Source organism: Falco punctatus (assembly GCF_963210335.1).
Source record: "Falco punctatus genome assembly, chromosome: Z".
Lineage (NCBI taxonomy): Eukaryota > Metazoa > Chordata > Aves > Falconiformes > Falconidae > Falco > Falco punctatus.
The window spans coordinates 13,563,444-13,583,330 of record NC_137586.1 but is presented as its reverse complement, the minus strand read 5'-3'; the positions used below and the strand labels follow the sequence as shown (position 1 = coordinate 13,583,330).

General features: G+C 35.6%; 2 protein-coding genes across 2 annotated transcripts in view; both read right to left on the bottom strand.

The window, feature by feature from the left end:
* Positions 1 to 594: 594 nt before the first annotated feature.
* On the bottom strand, positions 595 to 8,923 carry LOC308056787 (zinc finger protein 862-like; the record flags this gene model as incomplete). Its single annotated transcript, XM_080372623.1, has 6 exons — positions 595 to 6,409; positions 6,514 to 6,637; positions 6,725 to 6,933; positions 7,020 to 7,237; positions 7,340 to 8,532; positions 8,908 to 8,923. 6 exons carry the CDS (start codon positions 8,921 to 8,923, stop codon positions 6,034 to 6,036), a joined length of 2,136 nt encoding a protein of 711 aa, XP_080228749.1. The 3' UTR covers positions 595 to 6,033.
* A 3,651-nt stretch (positions 8,924 to 12,574) lies between these two features.
* SPEF2 (sperm flagellar 2) overlaps positions 12,575 to 19,887 on the bottom strand; it is a 58,863-nt gene continuing 51,550 nt past the window's right edge. The window contains exons 27-29 of the mRNA XM_080372163.1: positions 17,344 to 17,482; positions 14,501 to 14,730; positions 12,575 to 12,683 (exon numbers count right to left, since the gene is read on the bottom strand). Of these exons, the coding sequence (XP_080228289.1) occupies positions 12,661 to 12,683; positions 14,501 to 14,730; positions 17,344 to 17,482 (392 nt within the window). The 3' untranslated portion in view covers positions 12,575 to 12,660. The remainder of the gene's footprint in view (positions 12,684 to 14,500; positions 14,731 to 17,343; positions 17,483 to 19,887) is intronic.

The window sequence follows — 19,887 nt, the reverse complement described above, 5'->3', positions numbered from 1 at the left end:
AGTAAACCTTTTCATTCCATAGACTTACCAGCAACATTTGAAAGTAAAATTAATCAGACAATTCAGTGATGGAAGATCTGGAAAGACTAATAATTTTTCATGTTCCTAAATCTGAAAATCTTGGGTAAGTAAGTTTAAGGTCATACAGCTCAAGATTTTATTCTCCTGTCTTGGAACGAAGAACATAAACAGTCTTAATTTAACTCTTGGAAATGAATTTTCAATGGTGTCTAAAGGAACTGATAGAATTTGAAAATCATAAATAAATATAGTGCTGACAAAAGCATTTTATTTCTGGCACAGTAGCTTCCAGAACCTTTCTCTAAAGAAAAAGAATTTTAAGGGAAAACTGATAATGCCCTTAATAGTTACACTCCTGACTTTATCACAGTAAGGACAACACTGCATCTTCTGCACAAACCAGTAGTTAACTGATATGAAAATAGGTGTTAACTTACATCTGGAAGTGTTAAGTTCATCCATGCATCAGGAAGGCAATTTGTTCCAAGATTCAAATTAATCAAGTCAATAAATACTTCCTTTTGTATAAAACCTAATAAAAGAAAGTCAATACATATAAAAAAACTATTTACCATTTAAAATAGTCTTCTTTTGTTAAAGGAAATATATTTTTTTATTTTAATGGCCATATGGGAAAATAGTTATTTTGCTGTTATGTACTATTAATAGTGGTAATATCTTTCAAGTCAGATGTAAAATTTTCTCATTCAGAATAAACCGTGTGGCCTGTCTAAAAGCAAAATGTCTAATATTCCAATATATTGCAGTTCTTTTGATGCTTGCCCTGATCCGCACTGTGATCACTAACCAATCCTCTTAGTCTACACTGACACTTGGTGAGCAGTACACAAATACCAATCACACACATACTCTGTGTATTGAATACCTATCAACCTTTTCCTTCACTATGCGCTATTTTAATCAGTCATAAATCTATCTCTACTCTTGAAAGCAAGCATTAGAGAATAGGATGGGAAACACAGATCATTGTCTGTTAAACTTTGAAACAAACTGAATTGCTTAAAGAACTTCCCAGAATTGGTTTGTGGGATTTATAAATATCTCTGTTAATTTTATTTAAAGAAATCAGATAAAAATAAGTAAGTGCAACAAAACTTCTTTATTTATTTTTAATGGGCATGGATTTGCTTATAAGCAAATAGAAACTTGGAACTTCATGCACAGTATTACAACACAAAATTATGTATACCAAAATTATCAGACATACACAAGTCTTTTCTTTCAGAAACGGACTTTGCTGGCTCAGTAAGGATTCACTGTGAAACCTCTACATTAACCAAGATTCAGGTGATCTAAATTTTGAGAGATGAAGCCGATTTGGCCAGGTTATGATCACTTCCACAGGGTTAAACAGTAAGTTTTCAGATTACCTTTAAAAGCAAATACAATCAGTGAAATACTAGAAGGACTTACTAAAGTTTTTTCCTTTTACAGTCACATTTCTTTTCCTTTTAAAAAGGCACAGCTGCACACATTCTATGGCTAACAACTTTTTTCTTTGAAAAGAAAATGTGAAGTAAAATTTGTTAAGTTTACAAAGAAAGATTTAAGTGGTAGGAATATTAAGAATGTGTTCAAATATTGATTTCATAATGTCAGCATTCAAAATCAAGTGGTCAATTTCAATTAATAGCCTACAACCTCTGCAGCCAGGAGTAATGCCCTCAGAACATCTTAATACAGAAGAGAAATCATATAACCTTAGAGAGAAAAGGAAAAAAGTAGATTTGGGAAGCTTAGCGTCTGTTGGGACAGGACAAAGGAACGGTGAAAAATCTGGATTTGAAGCCCTTGTCCTAACAAATTTCAGCATGAACACAAAAGCTGGGAAAAACTATCAGTAAACTGGTAACAGTGCTCTGACGTAGTCTCTTGAGGGTTTCTGAGTTATCTACTTTGAGAAAGAACACCTTTTAAAAATCATGTGTTAGGCTGTTTACTGAAGCTTCTTGGATTGCTGATTTAATAATTTTAAGGTAAGCAGAAACTTGTATTTTGACAAGAGCTTCAAGTCCCAAAAATCAGATTATTACCATGCAGCACAATAAAGTCTACATCACAGAAGTATCATTATTGGAGACTTCACAGAAGATTCAATAAACCAGGTAACTTTTTAGTGGTTCATGGGGATAATAAGCTATAGACCACTAAGGAGCCACTGAAAATTTTATATTAAAATAACAGGAAAAATTCTAATATCTTATTTGCAGTCTCAAATTTTCTAGTGATGTATGATGAAAAGCCCAGGTATTATAATTTTTATTTCATGGTTTATTAAACATTTCCCTTTCCACATGTGATCCCCAGTAATCTGGCAATCTAGCTTCTTTCTTTCACATTATCTTGTGGTTTAAATTGTTCAATTCCTACTATGGTTTCCCTATATGACCATAAAAAATGCTGTTCTTGTATTCCCTATGAGTTTCTGGCTTCCTAAAAAGAAATTAAATTTTGGTCTTCTGCACAAAATTCTAAAAGGATACTAATATCGTCATGTCATTTTTGTGAGGCTACATGACTTCAGAAACGTACCTAAGTATTTAAGGGGTAACGATATTAAAGAACTCGAATCAAGAAATAATGTATGCACTGCCAGGTGACCTGCAGTGTCTACCCATTTTTCTTCCTCTGTGATAAATATGGAGAAACAACCTTCTCTTTCATTCAGAGCTAAGCTACTTTATTAATAGCAGAATTGCTGATGTGCTGTAGGGTAATTCCTTTTACTTTACCACCTCCTCCTGAAACATCTGAAGTGGGACAATTCCGAAGTGTTGTCAAAAAGTTATAACAGTTCACAAACTTCAAACGGAGTGTGACCTAAATCCTCCTCATGACATACCTAGCAGGAATGAGGAAGTCTGAGAAAGAGAGGAAATCCCTTGTAAGCATATACAAAAGATACCAAATAAGTTTTCTCAATGTATTTTTAGATATTTTGTCTAGATTGAATGTATTTTTATGCTACAGAGCATGGAACTGTTTAAAATATCTGATTATACTACAAGACAAAAGGTGATTCATCAATTTAATTCAGGGGTTGCCAATGCTTTATAATCATGGAAAGATGATACGAGTGGGCAGCTACACAGATGGTGCTGAGAGAATAATATTGGTATCTGCAAACAGTACTCTGCAAGGGTAAAAGGAAATAACGTCCTCTGGGAAAGAATGTGAAAACAATTCCCAGAATTGGCTTTGTCCACTTAACAAGACTGGTTTCAAAACAGGTAAGCTCTTTACAAGATCTTTTTGTTAAGTCCAAAAAAACCCCCCAACCATACCTAACAGGTTTTTGTTGATTGATGTAGGAGACTGAATAGAAAATGAACTTATTAAATGCGCAGAACCACTTATAATTAGAAGGGATAGCATGCAATTTTGAAAAAGAATCAGAATTCAAAAAGCTTTTGAAAAACTGGAGAGATGGTCAAGATCAGTAAGTAAATTTCACTGGAAACAGATCTAAGCACTTTGAGGAAACAGACTGCACAAATAAATACACTTACTACATTGCAGACAAAACCAATCAGGAAAGCACTTAAAGCACATTCAAGAACAGGATTAGAATTCAGTGAACTTTACAAATTGGAGATATAGTCTAGGATAAAAAGGACACTATCCAATAAGAATAAATGTCAAGTGCCACACTGGGCTGAAAGAATGAACTGCATAAATGTCCCAGTAGGAATCTTACTGACAAAGAAATTTCTGTAGAAAAAGCTCCAGGGATTATGGAAGATTACAATATCACCAGAAAGTACACAGGAAGATATTGGATATAATCACTTGCATTCTTTTCAGATGTTAAGGCTTCTGCTGGCATACAATTTTGGAATTTGCAGATCTAGAAGGATGTATGGAAACTAAAGAGTACCAAGAAGAAAGCAGTAAGAATCATCACAGGCTTAGAAAGCATGACCTAAGAGGCAAGGTTGAAGGAATTCTGCTTGTTTCATCTACGAAAGGAAGATCATGAGAAAACACAGTAGTTTTCCAGTTAAAACCGACGTTACAAAGAGGATAGGGATAACACCTGCTCCATAGCTCCAGTTAGGAAGAATGATAGGACATAAAGTTTATTTGCATCAAAAACATTTCAGACAATACTAAAAACCCACATAATAAGGACATCAAAGCACTAAGGACAAAACCCCACACATTCTACAGTGGACTATTTTAAAAGCTTATCAAAGAAGAACAAGGACAAATACTGGATATAGATTGACTAAACCAGACCCCATGTTCAGATACGGATGACTTCTTGATATCCCCCTCCAACTACTTGTTATGATAATAAGGTTTTGCTACAATTTTTCCAAGGGCAATATACCTATTATCTTCAGACCTAACACTAAAAATGTGATGCTGCCCCTGTGCACCATGGAATTGACTTCAGTGTTACAAGTTCTAAATAGTTTTGTTCATTACTTCAGTATTTTTCTTCTACTGTTGGACATTCTGGGGACACATTTTCAAACTTTTTCTAATCTCATCATAGTTAAAATCTTCCTATTTGAAGACATAAAGTTAAAATGTGGTATTATGTGACTTAAGAGAAAATCCTTAGAATTAGCAATGTTGTATATCTAATAAGGTACCCTGTAGAACATATATCCTGTTGCTTATTAGGTAAAGTATGACTAAACATTTTTGTTACCACAGAAATCACAAATTAATTTCAATGATGGATCTATTATAGTCACCTATATAATGCACAGTACTGATCTCTTTTTCTGTTCCCTACCAATCAACTCTACTTGAGTGGACAAACATCCCTTAATGAGGCATGTACTCTAAACCTGCTCTATTTCTGACATCCTGTTTAGACCTAGAAGTACCATGAATATATATACAAGACACACAAAACAAGACTATATATATGTATGTATATATCTTCTGCAGTTACTAGGCAACAACTGTGATGAAATTAGAGACTTGATCTTGATTTAGAAAAGGGTTGATTTAAAGGTGAATGACCACACATTAATTTCTCCCAAATTATTTCTACTTCATCTTCATCACTATTGGAAGAATTAAGAAGGGTCATTAATGACTGCACTTTAGCTATCTTTTGTTATAGATCATTGCTTTTTCCTTCATAGTAGATACAGATTCTGCTGGTATGCTTTACCTTGATTGGAAATTATCAAGTAGAAAATTGCATTTAGAACATGTAGAATTATGAAATTGTGAAATCAGATACTTCGCTGAACAATGCTGATTCTAGCTCCTACATTAAAAATCAAGATGCAGTATTCTTATTGCAATGCTCACAAATATTTTTACAGAGAAAAAAAGTGGTACAAGCTGTGAATTAGTGATATGCTGGCTGTAAGAGTATTACCTATGGGAAGACTGATTTGTGCAATTAATAATCAGCAATGGAAAATGAACCTGTTCTACCTCTGTAGGAAAGTCTTCTGAAGGACAAGTCTGACAACAGTCTGTGAAAGGTCATGTTAAACCTTATCCAAAAGAGAATAAAAAATAGAAACACATACAGATACGGAGAGAAGGTATGACCCAAAATTCATAGGCTACAGAGGTCAAGCAGTCATTTGACAGATATAAAGCACTGATCTTCCACACACTTATCAAAAAAAAATCAGGGTTTTCAGAATCCATGAAGCTTCTTGAACTATTAAACACTGATAATAAGATGAGGGTTAACTCCAGCGGTTATAATATATTATGACTCAGCTAAGTGCAATATACAATCAGATAGAATTTACAAGTTGCCCCTCTAGCATGTCACCAAGGTAACAATGTACATTATTTTTGTTCATTGTCTTCAGATTCATAGAAGTCAGGCAAATAGAAGATGGGCAAATGCAAACATCTACTGGCAACTGAAGAAAAGACATATTTTAACATTACAATACATTATGAAAAAAAAAAATATGACCCTTATTAACCCTGCAAGGTATTCTGTTGAAGTGTCCATGTACGTTACAAGAAGATTTTGAAATAAAAACTAACAATTTTCATCTAGTCGCTTCCACAGAAACTCTCCAAATCAAACTCAGAGGAGTAGTCTGATCTTTCACTTGTCATCATATCACCTCCCTGTAGTCTTCTCTTTCTCTGCCAAGTAACATTCCACAAATGAATAGCTTTCTGGGGGTCAAATCTCTTGATATCTGGAGAGTTCATCTGAATTATCATAAGATCCGTCACACTTTCAGACCTTAGTTTAGAGTGCAAATGCATCATGGTGAGTTTCATTTGACTGAAGCCTCGCTCTGTTTCAGCTGAGCTTGCTGGCAGAGTTAGGATCAAATCTACCAGTGTCAGGATGTTGGGATACTTCTTTGAGTAATCTGAGTTCACCACATCCCATGTCAAGGTCTGGATGTTTTGAAATCTAAAAAGCATGGTAAGAAGTATAATTACAACTATCACTAAATGTATTTCCATCATCCTTCTGAGTAAATCAATAAACGGACACAAATGCAGTTTTCTTATTACCTGTTGTACAACTCTATTTTCAACATGTTCCATTCAGTTTCTACTTCACCTATTTTCACACTAGCAGCTTCTAGAATGACTTCATAATGTTTAGTCAAGACAGACACTTCCTTTTCACCAAATTCTATAACAGAGGCAAAACAAAAATATTTTTATGCTTGTAAAACGTTTAGAAGGTGCTCTTCAAATAGCCACTATCACAGTTCTATACCTTGTTTAATTTTATCAGGCCATAGTTTAAAACTTCCAATAGTAGTTGCTTTTAAAACATCTTGACTTGCATCGCAAAAACAATCGCGTAGCCTCTTTACCAAATTCCTTAGTACTGTTGTTCGTACTGCTGAAATATTTCTATTTCCAACAAGCTGGTAGCCATGAAAGTGCTGAATGGTCTCTATCAGTCGCTCCTTTGGACCAGCTCTGAAAGGTACAGAACACAAAACAACATATAATACTCTTTTATTATATTCTAAGGGATCATTGTTCAGTTGTTAGAAATGCCAGACCTTGTTTGATACATGTGGAGTGTTTCCAGTGTTGACTGCATGGTTGCAAATATGTCTGCAATGGAAGAGTCATGATCCAGAGTAACACGTGACAGAATGTTGAGGACATTGATGACATCCAACAAAAAGTGAGAAAATTTGACTATCTCCATTCTCAGAAGGATGTGTAAAAGGCCTTTGACTTTCTGCTGGTTTGAGGATCTTGAATCTCTTTCAATCTGGAAATCAATACAGAAAATGAAAGGATCAGGTATGCAGACCAAACTTAGCCGTAGCAATTAATTTTTCCTGAAGTTATATCCAAATTTTGTGTCATTTACCTTACTCAGATGTAGAACAATTGCAGGATAACCTTTAAGGAGAATTTGTAGAGCTGTTTGTAGGCGAGGAAGCCACTGGGAGCCTCCAATTCGAGAAGGAACAGCTGGGCGTAACTTGATGGCTTCATATGTGGCTTTGAGATTATTCTTATTTAGAGGTGAGTTACGATAAAAGTAATACAAACTTCTCAAGACATTGCTTAAGATGTTGTATAGCTGAATATTTTTCAGTGCTCCTTTGTAAGCCAGCTTTAGCCGGTGAGCAAAACAATGCACAGACTGTACACAAGGCTGAATTTCCCTCAGAAGTTTAGCTACCCTACTGTTTTCTCCTACCATGACATCTGTCCCATCGCTTCCAAACCCAACTAATTTTCTTGACCAGTCTTGGCTTGCCAGACTAAGCTGAAGATTTATTTGCAACGTTTCCTCAATTGCATTTTTAATAGCTGAAGCATCGGGTTTGTGAACAGGTTGAACCCCAACAATCTGGCAATGGACTTTTCCTTCATTTGCAAAGCGTACGTACACAACTGCAGCTGCTTTAAGTATACTGTCTGTGACTCCATCACTAATAACAGAAAAGAATTTACATTTCTCCAGTTTCTCTTTCAAAGCTCTTCTTTCTACTTCAGCAATAAAATGTATAAACATTCTTGCTGATTTGTCATTTCTAAACACAGAACCAATATCCACTCCTTTCATATCGTCTAGTTTGCACATCCAGTCAAGGTCTGTAAAGGGACGACCAGACTTAGCAATAGCATGGCATGTTCTAAAAATATTTTCTACTCTACCTAATGTTATGGAGTTCATGCTCTTTAACATCTGCTCAGCAGAAGCTGCATTTGATGAAGCAGTACTGGCAGCTTCCATGCAGGTAGCCCAGGCATGAGCTTCACTACTCTGGTGTGTATTTATAAATTCAAGTTTGAAGTCATCAGTGCCAGAACAAAAATTGTGAATATTTTCCCCCAAATCTACATTATGTTTACGACATGGTGCACAAAACATTATTCCCCTTTCGTCATCATATTTTAACCAGGAGTATTTTGTTAGCCATATTTTTGGAAACTGGCGATTCCTTTTTGTTATCTGATGTTCCAGATCTCTCTTCGCTTTCCCTCCATCACCACCTTCTCTCTTGATAGAAGAATTAGTCTTGCTTTTAAATTGCTTCAGTGCTCTTATGGCTATAATTTAAAAAGAAACAACTAAATATAAAATAGTTTTATTTAATAAATATCAGTTGTAATTTTTTTTTAATCCACATTTATTTTGTTAATTTGGGACTAGACTGTGACTTGAAATGAACAGCCATAAAAGAGAACAAAGAAAACAGATCTACTCTTAAATCACTTGGAGGCTACCCAGGACCCTTGGTCAGTAAGAAATGGTCAGTTTTGACTCTAATTTCCTTTTGACTACCAGAAGTTTGTCAGAATATGCAACCAGTAAAGTACAGCAGCAATATGATTTTTTGAAACAGAAAAACAGAGCTAGGGAGTGGAATTCAGAATGGTCTTTCAGGCAAAATGTCTCCAGAAGATACTACTGAAGTCACAAACCTATTAAGATGCCCATTACACCTAACATTAACAGACAAGTTAACTTGGAGCAAACCCATAAATACATAATCAAATAGCTGTTACAGGCATAAGATGTTCCATGGCAGATGTTTGACCTGATCTTTTTAAAATAGATTTATCATAGAAAAATTTAGGTTGGAAAAAACCCTTTGAGATCAAGTCCAACCATTAAATTATTTTAGTACTGCTTTGAGAAAGAACAGCATAAGCTTCACATTTTGTTCTCAAGATGGTCATTGTTACATTTTGTAGGAGCATATGCTATAAGCTGGTGTTTTTGAAAATTCTGTCTCCAGAGCTTGTGAATCTCCCAATTTTTGCATTTAAGTTTATGATTCTTTTAGTACACTGTTGCCATAAGGTCATAACTTTGCAAAGAAAGCAGTCACATAATTCCATGAAGGCAAATTCCACGCAGAACTGAGACAGTAAACCCAGAAATCTATTAGCTGGGAAATGGCAGAACTAAAGCGCTGAGGAAATGACCTGGGAACAACTTGACTCCCCATCCTCCTTACTGTGATGTGTACTTCAACAGGCAGAATTAACAATTACAGTAAGTTAATCATAGAAAGAAACACCATTTCTGGTGCTTTAAAAGATCTTAAGATAAAGTCCTTGTGACCCACTTTTTCCTGTTTTACAAGAAGGGGCAAATTTTTGTATGTGCATTATACAGTTTGTGAGAACAAATATCGATTTGTCTGTCTTCCTGTTTTTCCCCATTGATAATTTCAGAATGGCCAATTTGAACCAAGTTTATCAGTATGGTAGAGTTATGAAGGTCGTACAAATTTTTTTTCAGATCTGTTCTGAGGTACAAGAGAAAGATCTTCATAACATTACCATTGAGGAAAAACTGGGGAGATGACCAGCTTTTACCCACTCTGTGGCCAAGAGTCGTTAAGTCAGACTAAACTCAGTTCCAGACCACACACAGCATTCTGTGCAAGCAAAACATGCAGGTAAGATGACATGAAAGACAGCTGCTGGTTGTTGTTTGTCTTGTTTGTTTTTTTTTTAAATGAGGCTAACAGACATGGAAAGGAACAGGAGATGGACTAGTGGGAGGAAGCTGGGAACATGGGAAAAAGCGGGATTTGTTGCAGTGCTACTATGGAAGGAACACAGGATACAAAAGGAAACCAGCCTGTACTACTTATGAAGCAACCTCTTTTTCACATCTGATTTTTGTCATCAACAAAATGAAAATGAAAACTAATGTAGAAAAAGCTGCACAGGGAAGAACTGTTTTTCATCAAAATCTTTTTTAAAATTAGTATCATTCACTGATACACAAGGTGCCATGGACAAGGGTATCTATATTTTCAAAAAACAGTGCAGAAACATCATAAACAACTGCAAAAAAATTACAGAATAAACTAAGATTATGACAAGTGAAACTGAAAACAGAAAAATAAAAATTCAAAAAGGATCATTACCAATGACAGCAGTGTAAGTGTACACTAAATGTGTACCTTGCGAACCAGGACTGAAATTTTAAAGAGACAAGACATAAAGAACAATCCTCACGTTTCAGTTATAAGGCACAGATATACAAAATAGACTATTTCTTAATGACACATCAGTTAGCAGAATATTTTCATACAGTGCCTGTATGAAAATATTTCCCTAAACTCAAGAACTGTAGTAAACATTCAGATTAAAACTCTACACACGCAACAAAATATGAAGAGATTGTAAACCTATACCAGAGATGCAAATTTTGTAAACATTTTATTCTCTTTTCATCAAATTTTACCAAAACATTTAAGCAGATTTCTATTCCCCTCCATTTTCACTGAAAAAAATGTTTCCATAGCAATTTCTGACTAAAAGTCTGGATGAAAATCTATGAGGTTATGCACCAGAGTCTGTAGCAATGCTATAAGAGATGAATAAGTGAAATAACCCCCAAGGCTGAACTATATTCATTTAATTTTAGTAGTTTAAAAGCTAGTAATATGGGGTACTTCTGTCCTTAGATGAAAAAGACAGGAGTCTCAAACATGATTAGTTCCCTCCAAGACACCGAGATAAGCATCGCACCCTGAAGGTGATTTTCACTGTAAATATTCACTTTGTTTACTCACTAATTGTTATCGATTCTGCTATGTAATATGTCTAATCTTCACTAATTAGCAAGAATTGGAATTTTAAATCTAGAACCACACAGACTAGGGTATGACTGTTGCTGCACAGACGCAGTGAGGAGAAAGGAGAGTTCCTCTGCCATGCTGACTAAAATCTTAATACGCATGTGTACATATTCAAATACACAGAAACACATACAAACACGTTAAATATATTTCATAAAAGTAATTGGATGCACAGAGTTTTAAACACATAAGCAGTCACAGATTTCTGAAATTAAACAACATACATGAATCACAAGAGACATAACAGGAGGTGTAAGTCAAACTAAGTCAGTTGTTGCATTATCTATAGGGAAAGGTATTGTATCTATTCTGGATTTCTGATTAAAGGATTTATATCCCAAAAGTTTAGGCATTTTCTACCTATATAATTTATCTAGTAAAAAAATACTTCCTCTGTATACAAATTAAAAAAAAAAAGAACATTGAAAATATATACAGTCTTAGAAAAGATAAGTTACGTATGATGAACTTATTTCTGTGCTCATGTATAGACTTCACACTCTGTTTCCAGCAAGATGAGATCATCAGGATTACTATAAGGTCTTGAATTGCTTATACAAAAGTGCTCGCCAAGAGAAAACATAATATATAGACATTATTCAGGTAAGCATATAATTCTGACTATTCCACTCAACACAGTATTCTATTAAAAAGGCAAAAATTCAGCTGAAACAGACACACACTATAATATGCCTATCTCTTCCAAATCTATTAACACAGTAAAACTCAATTGACAAGTCTACAATTTGAAAAGAAATAGTAATACAATTTGGTCATAGGACGTCCTCTATGTTTTACTGCCTCATATCTAGTTCTATAAACAAGCATTTTAAACATTTTTTGTATATTGGATATGTAAGTTTTTTAAACCCGACTGAAGTTTATTTCTGAGGAAGAATCAGTTCCATAATTCAAAATGGAATGGTTCATGAGGATCATGACTGTAAAAAAACCCAAAATCTAAAATTCTCTTGTGTAATTCAGTTATAAGATGGAGGACAAAAGTCTGGAATATAATCTATTTTGATCTGTTTGGTAATGCAAACCATTTTCTAAAGAAGAACCTGTAGAAGAAAATTGAGACATTTCAGATGTGTGCTAATTGAATTGACAACAGATGTGGTCATAGGAAGAATACAGCGTTAAAGGGAATCAAAAGGGGTGGGTTCTAATAGACAGTTAGTTTAATTTTGTTGATAAGAACAGAACATATCCAAAGACACTGTAGAAAAGAAAAGAAAAAAATTGTTAGTAGTTCCATTTAAGGCCTGCCACAGTTCTAGAAAGAACTAGAAATAAAAAAGCAGCAGGTTCCTGAGGCAATATATTAAAGGAATGTTAATAAATTTATCGAAAGAGTTAGAGAAAATAACAAATACTGCAGAGCCACCTTCAGTTTGGGCAACGGCACTTGGAACAATAAAAAAATAATAATTTAAGGATTTCCTTATCAAATTAAAGACTGTGTCAGTAGGGAGGAAGGTCCAATTTTGTCCATCGGTGCTTAGAATGGTGAATAATGTGCTTCCATGGAGATCCAAGTGTGCAGGATAATCGGCAGTTCTTTAAAAGTTTAAATTCCTAGGAAACACAAAACTGTTTATAATTTTATAAGAATTCTTTTGTAAGTACGATGCAATTTTAAAGTATATTGGCACTCCCACTTTTTGCTTTCATTTTGGCAATTTGTTAAACTTATCTTGAAAAGACATCTTTCTGATCCTTATCAAATAACCTGTGAGAAATCTGTTTACATATTTATTTCTTCCAACATTCTCCTCTGTCACTCTTTGTTTTGCTTGGATTTCTAGGTAAAATTCGTCTTCATGTAATCTCCATAATGCTACAGAAAATAAACCTAGTATTTTATTTTCAGAAGAACTTTCAGAATTTTGCTATTAATATAGTACAGAAGAGTGGTAGATTTATTCTGTTCAGACTTGCTCTATAGTCTATGCCTTGTGTGCTCGTTTGTGTGGATTTCCATTATGAATGCTCAGGGGGCTGCTCAAGTGAGTAAGAATTAGAAGACTAAGATGTTTGGCAGCAAATCTAGATTTGTTCAGAGGTTCTCGAAGACAGGGATTGGTTTGTTTCTTTTCACCTCCTTCAGAGCTGCTGTCCAGCAGTTTCACTGCCACCATGCTGGGTGGTTTAGTGTTTTTCCCTCTTCTGTTCAGTAAGAGACTACTTACTAAGGAGGAGTGATATTGAACAAGGGGAAACAAAAGGATGTGAAAAAATTTCCTGATTTCCTGATGTTTTAGGAGAGGAAGGATTTAACTCTTCCTGTGGAGACTCTGTAATGAAGGGAAGTGGTTGCCTTAGGAAATCTGGGATGTGATCTGTGCAGTCTTAAGGTATGTTAGAGAACTGGAAGTATTTAAAAGGTGCCTTGTACAGCTTGTGCTTCCCATCCTAATTCAGCTATCCAAAAATGTAAATATCTTGACTTAACAGTCACCAGACAGTAGAAGAATGCTGTTGCATATTCTTTGGGACCTTATTTTAAACAGTAACTCTTTACCATTGTCCCAGAGAACATCCAGCAGCATTCTTTTACTGTCTGGTGACAATAATAAGTCAATATATTTACCTTTTTGCATAGCTCTGCAAATCATCTTGGGTAATTTTAGTGAGTATAATACTATTATCAAAAGGACAATATTGTAGAAAGATAAAGATTTTGTCTTCTTGCTTGTTATAAATGTACAAGGAAAATAGTTGTTCTGTTTTAAACATGTCAAGAATATTAGAGTTTGTATTAGACAAAATTTTTTTTTAGTTTTAAATATCTTAATGAATAAATTATTTTAAAACAACAGAAAACCTTTTAAGTGGAAAGAACAGTCAAACTGCTACCTGTGTTTCACCTCACCATGATTGTAAATGTGCAGATTTTTAGTTTCATATGGCATTATATATGCAATACTATCTGCTAAATTAATGTCTATAGAAGAGTTTGGACTGCTTACACACAGACACACACATGCTTCCACACTATAGGTAAGATGTTATGCAACTGTCTAAAGGAAAACTGTAAACATCTTTGTCCCTAAAATGGATTAACGCACAAAATATAATTAGAATTTCTCCTCTGAATAAGGAATTAAATTCAACTTAATTGTGCTTTCTTGGCCTTAAAACATTGGAAGAGTTGGATCCAAAATTTTTAGTACATGATTACACATTGTATTTCATTATTTTAATGGCAATCATATTAAAATTATAATTACAATATGTAAAACTGACAGTAATTAAACCTTCTGCAAATATGTTTTTATTTAGATCTTTAATTTTAGCACAACCTTTAACAATATAAGTAACTAATGTTTAATTGCTCCTAGCAATTACTTTAAATTTTAAGTAGGTAACACAATCCTTCAGGAGTGAAAAGGAAAAATTTTTCTTACCTTTAGGTGCCACCTGTAGAAACTGCTTATGAAGTGCATTAAGTTGTGAAACAGTAAGAGTACCACTTCCAGAGGTCTCTACACGTGGAACATGTGGTAAAGGAACGGGGTCAGGAATAACTTTTACATCAGTGCTGATGAAGAAATCAGTTTCTTCTAAAATAATTTCATACTGGATTTTGCTAGAACTCTCAATGTGATGTCGTGAAACCTCGGCCAGCTTTTCAACACTACAAAAGCATAAACACAGAAAACAATGAGTACTTTTAGTATTAATTTTTTAATCTAAAATTAATATTAACTTAATAACTTGGGTTCAAATTTTAATATGTTTATGCTTTGAGAGCTTTCCTGAAGTAAGAATTACAAATTCTCTCTGTAAATTCTGTTCTTAGAAAAATAATTATGAACTGTACTCCTCCTCTGGCAGCAAAAACTCTTTTGCCTGTTGTCTGTGATAGAGAAATGTATATAAAGGCATATCTAAGCCACAGAAAAGAACTTATGGAAAAATATGAAAGGGTAAGACTTTCTTTATTTCATAAATGTTATATGGGTTGAGCATACATACTCCATCTGTAATCATCCTTTAGCCTATTTCAATGCCTTGTTTTCTGCTCTGCCCTGAAATGCTACATGTATAAAGCACTTGTAAAGTAGCATTGTGAAGGGACTTAGCAACTCCTGTTTCAAGTGTAATGAGTACAATTTATACAGGGAAAGGTGTCAGCTGTCCATAATGTTCAACTAGATATAGTTTTGGCCTGGGGTGTCAGGTCAAAGGACACGACCTGTAAATATTGTGTCTTTGGTAGCAAGAAAGCAAATAAAACTGTCTGGAAGGCAGAGGCTCAGCCTCTTTGAGCTAGTGCCTGTTAGGTCCTTCATATGCTTCAGACTGGTGACAGCCAACAGAACTTGCAACACGAAGGGCAAGTTGTACCTGACAAATTTGGTGGCCTTCTATGACACGGTTACAGCACTGGCAGATGATGGAAGAGCAACTGACACTGTTCCACACAGCATCCTTGTCTCTTAACTGGAGAGACATGGATTTGATGGGTGGAGCACTCAGTGGATAAGGAATTGGCTGGATGGTTGCACTCAAAGAGTTGTGGTCAATGGCTCAATGTCCAAGTGAAGACCAGTAACAACTGGTGCTCGTCAGGGGTCCATACTGGGACCAGTGCTGTTCAGCGTCTTTGTGGTGACATAGACAGTAGGATTGAGTGCACCCTCAGCAAATTTGCTGATGGCACCAAGCTGTGCGGTGTGGTCAACATGCTGGAGGGAAGAGATGCCATCCAGAGGGACCTGGACAGGCTTGAGAGGTGGGCCTGAGTGAACCTCATGAAGTTCAATAAAGCCAAGTGCAATGTCCTGCACCTGGGTCGGGGCAACCTCCAGTATCAATACAGGCCACAGGATGAAAGGATTGAGAGCAGCCCTGAGAAGGACTTGGGAGTGCTGGTGGACAAAAAGCTCAACATGGCTTGACAATGTGCACCTGCAGCCCAGAAACCCAACTATATCCTGGGCTGCACCAAAAGGAGCGTGGCTAGCAGATCCAGGGAGGTGATTCTCCTCCTCTACTCCTCTCTTGTGAGATCCCACCTGGAGTACTGTGTTCAGCTCTGGAGCCCCCAGCATAAAAAGGACATGGACCTGTTGAAGTGGGTCCAGAGGACTACAAAGATGATCAGAGGGCTGGAGCACCTCTCCCATGTGGACAGGCTGAGAGAGGTGGGGTTGTTCTGCCTGGAGGAGAGAAGCCTCCAGGAAGACCTTACAGCAGCCTTCCAGTACCTAAAGGGGGTCTACAAGAAAACTGGAGGGGGACTTTTTACAAGGGCATGTAGTGACAGGACAAGGGGTAATGGTTTTAAACTGGAAGAGGATAGATTTAGATTAGATACTAGGAAGAAACTCTTTACTGTGAGGGTGGTGAGGCACTGGCACAGGTTGCCCAGAGAAGCTGTGGATGCCCCATCCCTGGCAGTGTTCAAGGCCAGGCTGGATGGGGCTCTGAGCAACCTGGGCTGGTGGAAGGTGTCCCTGCCCATGGCAGGGGGGTTGGAACTAGATGGTCTCTAAGGGCCAAACTTTAAACCTCCAACTCAAATCATTCTATGAATGAAATCCTATATTTCTGTCTCTTGTCTTGGCCTTGCCCTGACATGGATCAACCAGCGCAGTCCCAGGTATGCTTAAAAAATGAGTACAGGCGAAACATTTTCCAAAAGGCAGTGATCCCTTTTTTTTGGAAAGTAAAATCCTTTAATGAAATGGACATAGGTCATTCTATGCCAGATGGCCTAAGTGTCATAGAGTGGTCCCAAGCACATTTTATTTACTAGGACAGCAAACTTGCAAAGAAGAAGTTGTTGTGGTTTTTTTTTAATGGACCTCGAAATAATGTTGAGAAATGTTATACATCATGATAATAATAGCAAGTGGAATTTTCCAGCATGTGTGAAGCACCAGAAAGAAAACAACCCCACAATTCAAAGTAACAGAAGCCACTGAAATGATACAGAGGCTTCTACTAAATGGAATAACTGGTTGTCTGCTGATGCTTGTAAACCTGCTAAACCCATAGTGTAGAAAAAGAGCAGAACTGATAATTACCTCTACTGTTGCCATCAGAACCATGTAATCATCCAAGGAATTAGTTATTACCATTGAGGTATTTAAGATACAATTAAATTCCAGTTCATGAAATGAAATTATTATTTTCTATGTATTTTTTTCAGGTTATTTGCTACTATATATATGACTGTCTTTACTAGCATAGACTAGTTTGGGAAAAAAAAGGCTCCTGTTTAAACTTGGGTATACATTACCTCGACATTTCTGCCAAGAATCTGGATTCAAGCCACTTTTCCATATCTTTATAAGCCTCTTCTGTTTTCATTGTTAACTCTTCAACAAATGCTAAAGCTTTTTCTTTTATAAGTTCTAGTCGAGATTTTGCAGCTACTTCTGTTTAAACAGTAATACCGTAATAATATTTATAAAATTTGAGGAAAATTCTCAGTCTTAAGCATTTAAAGTTTAACATGTTTACCAGTTTTTAGGCAGTAAAATATTTATTTCACTTCTTATATTCTTGAACAAATTATTTTTCAGAATCACCCCAAAGTGTGTCTTCTATAAGCATCAGAATTCACAATGTAACAAATACCTCGATAAAACTAATATAGAGGTGCAGGGGATGTTTAATTAGAGAGTGACATTGAACTAAATTGACACTACACAGCCACAGATCTAGAAGCTTAACGATGCAAGTGTGAGTACCCTGTTATGGATACATTTTAAAGAAAACACATCTAAATCATTATATATGTTAAATCACAATAAAAGTTTGCTTTTCTGTTTCTAAGCCCCAGCTCTTTAAAATTAATCTCACTGGTTTTCCTCCAAGCTTCCTACATATAATTGTTTTATATCCTCATACTCAGGTTGCATTAGAAAAGAGTCTGGTTAGTAAGCACTAAGAAAATAATTCACCTCCACCAAAATAATGCATAGAGTATTTTCATGAAACTATAAAAAACATTTGAGTTTCATGATTTTTTGTTTTCAGAATGGGAAGAACTGAGGGAAAAAAACCTGGTTTCTCACTGAGAGGCTAATACTTTGAAGAAAGGAGCTAAAAGGACAAGAAAGGGGAACAAGTCAGCAATGTCTGAAGTGAAAAGGATGCCAACTGGATGAAAGGACAGCAAAGATAATGTATTGAGAGACACATGGAACAGGCACTGAAAGACATTCAAAGTCTTACAAAAGAAGAGTAAGAAAAGAGGACCAGTGGCTGGAGATTATTCTCAATCCTGAAGGCAAGTTCAGTATCAACTCCAGAATCTATTAAACAATTAATATTATATAGTAACTAGTAGAGTGACTTCAAAGTTAAAGACTGTAAAATTATTTACATTATAATCCTTATTCTATACGTTACTAAGTTTTCAAAACACTTAAATTTGGGGCTGAAACTTTCTTTAGGCAACCAACATAGAAAGATGGACCCTGAAAAATACAAGGCATGTCCTTCTAATGTTATTTCTCAGCCACAGTAGAATACAACTCTGCACATGTTCTGTTTTGAGCAAGAAAGAGTTGACTTTCAAAATTTTAAACATAGAATGCATTGGGTCTCATGGAGGGCTATTTGATGGCAAAAACAGGATTAAAGGTTCTAAGCAACTAAAAGTACCTTAAGAGGATGCTTTGTGCCTGCCTAGTCACCTTTCTTTAATATGGTTTAAGGCTGCCTTATTTGTGACTTCTCTGCATTTTCCTTGAGTAGCTGCTGCCAGTACGATACGAAGATAAGTGTATGACAATTTTTGTCTCCCTGCATTTTCAGAAGCAGGTACTGCACATTTCACTGATAAAACTGCTCTCTTAACAGTAGCAGAATAAAAGGCAAGGCACATTGATACAATAGAGAAATGGAATATGAAATCAGTTGTTATGTTTTTTTAAACCGTCTGCAACTAGTGACTTTGCTAGTCTTTATGTATCTCTATAACCAAACGCACAAGCATCCACTTACCATAGCTGTAAGTGAAACTATGATCCTCAAATGTACCAGATACATGTCTGTGCAATTATCCAATATAGCTCAGCAGATTTAGTCATCTTTAGGTTCTTACCTTAGCTTTTTTGTTAAATATAAGGTGAAAATGAAGCAAACTCAAGAAAACAAAACTTGTCAATGAATCAAGATTTTCAAAGTTACTACCATTCCTCTCCTTGCTATTCCAAAACCTTAAAATACTTATTTCTAAACTACTTTTGGATTAAACGATGTTGAAGTGGTAGGCGTACAAGCATTTGGTCTGTTGTGGACCTAAAGAAGCCTTAGGAATTTGTGTTTTGTTCATTAATTGCTGTTTTCCCTCTATTTTTCATAATAAATACTATGCAAAAATTAGCCTGCCAAGATGGTAACATAATGACAGGCTTGCCAACTGTTGACAAATAGAATCTCTGACAAGATCTTCTGCCTTCCATTAAGTGAGAAAGAAGTCTTCTTCTTCCAGTCTAAGCCCATCTCCAAAAAAAATTTCAACCCATTTTCAATTTGGGACTTCTGTTTTTCAGACATCTAGTTTGCTTGGAAGTTATTGGGTAAGACAGATAAAGAGACCAACTGAACAATATGTTGTTTTTTGAATGGTCTGTCTGGAAAGGAGTTTGGAAGGATAAACAATCTGTGTCTTCCTGCTTGAATCTCATGCAGCTTGAGGAAAAAGGAATCAGAGAGAAGAGTACCAATGAAATATATAATTGCCAATGAATTCTTTCCCAGATCAAAAAACATTTCAAATACTGAATGATGAAGAATGGATGACCACCTATGTGAAATTTATTTTCTCATG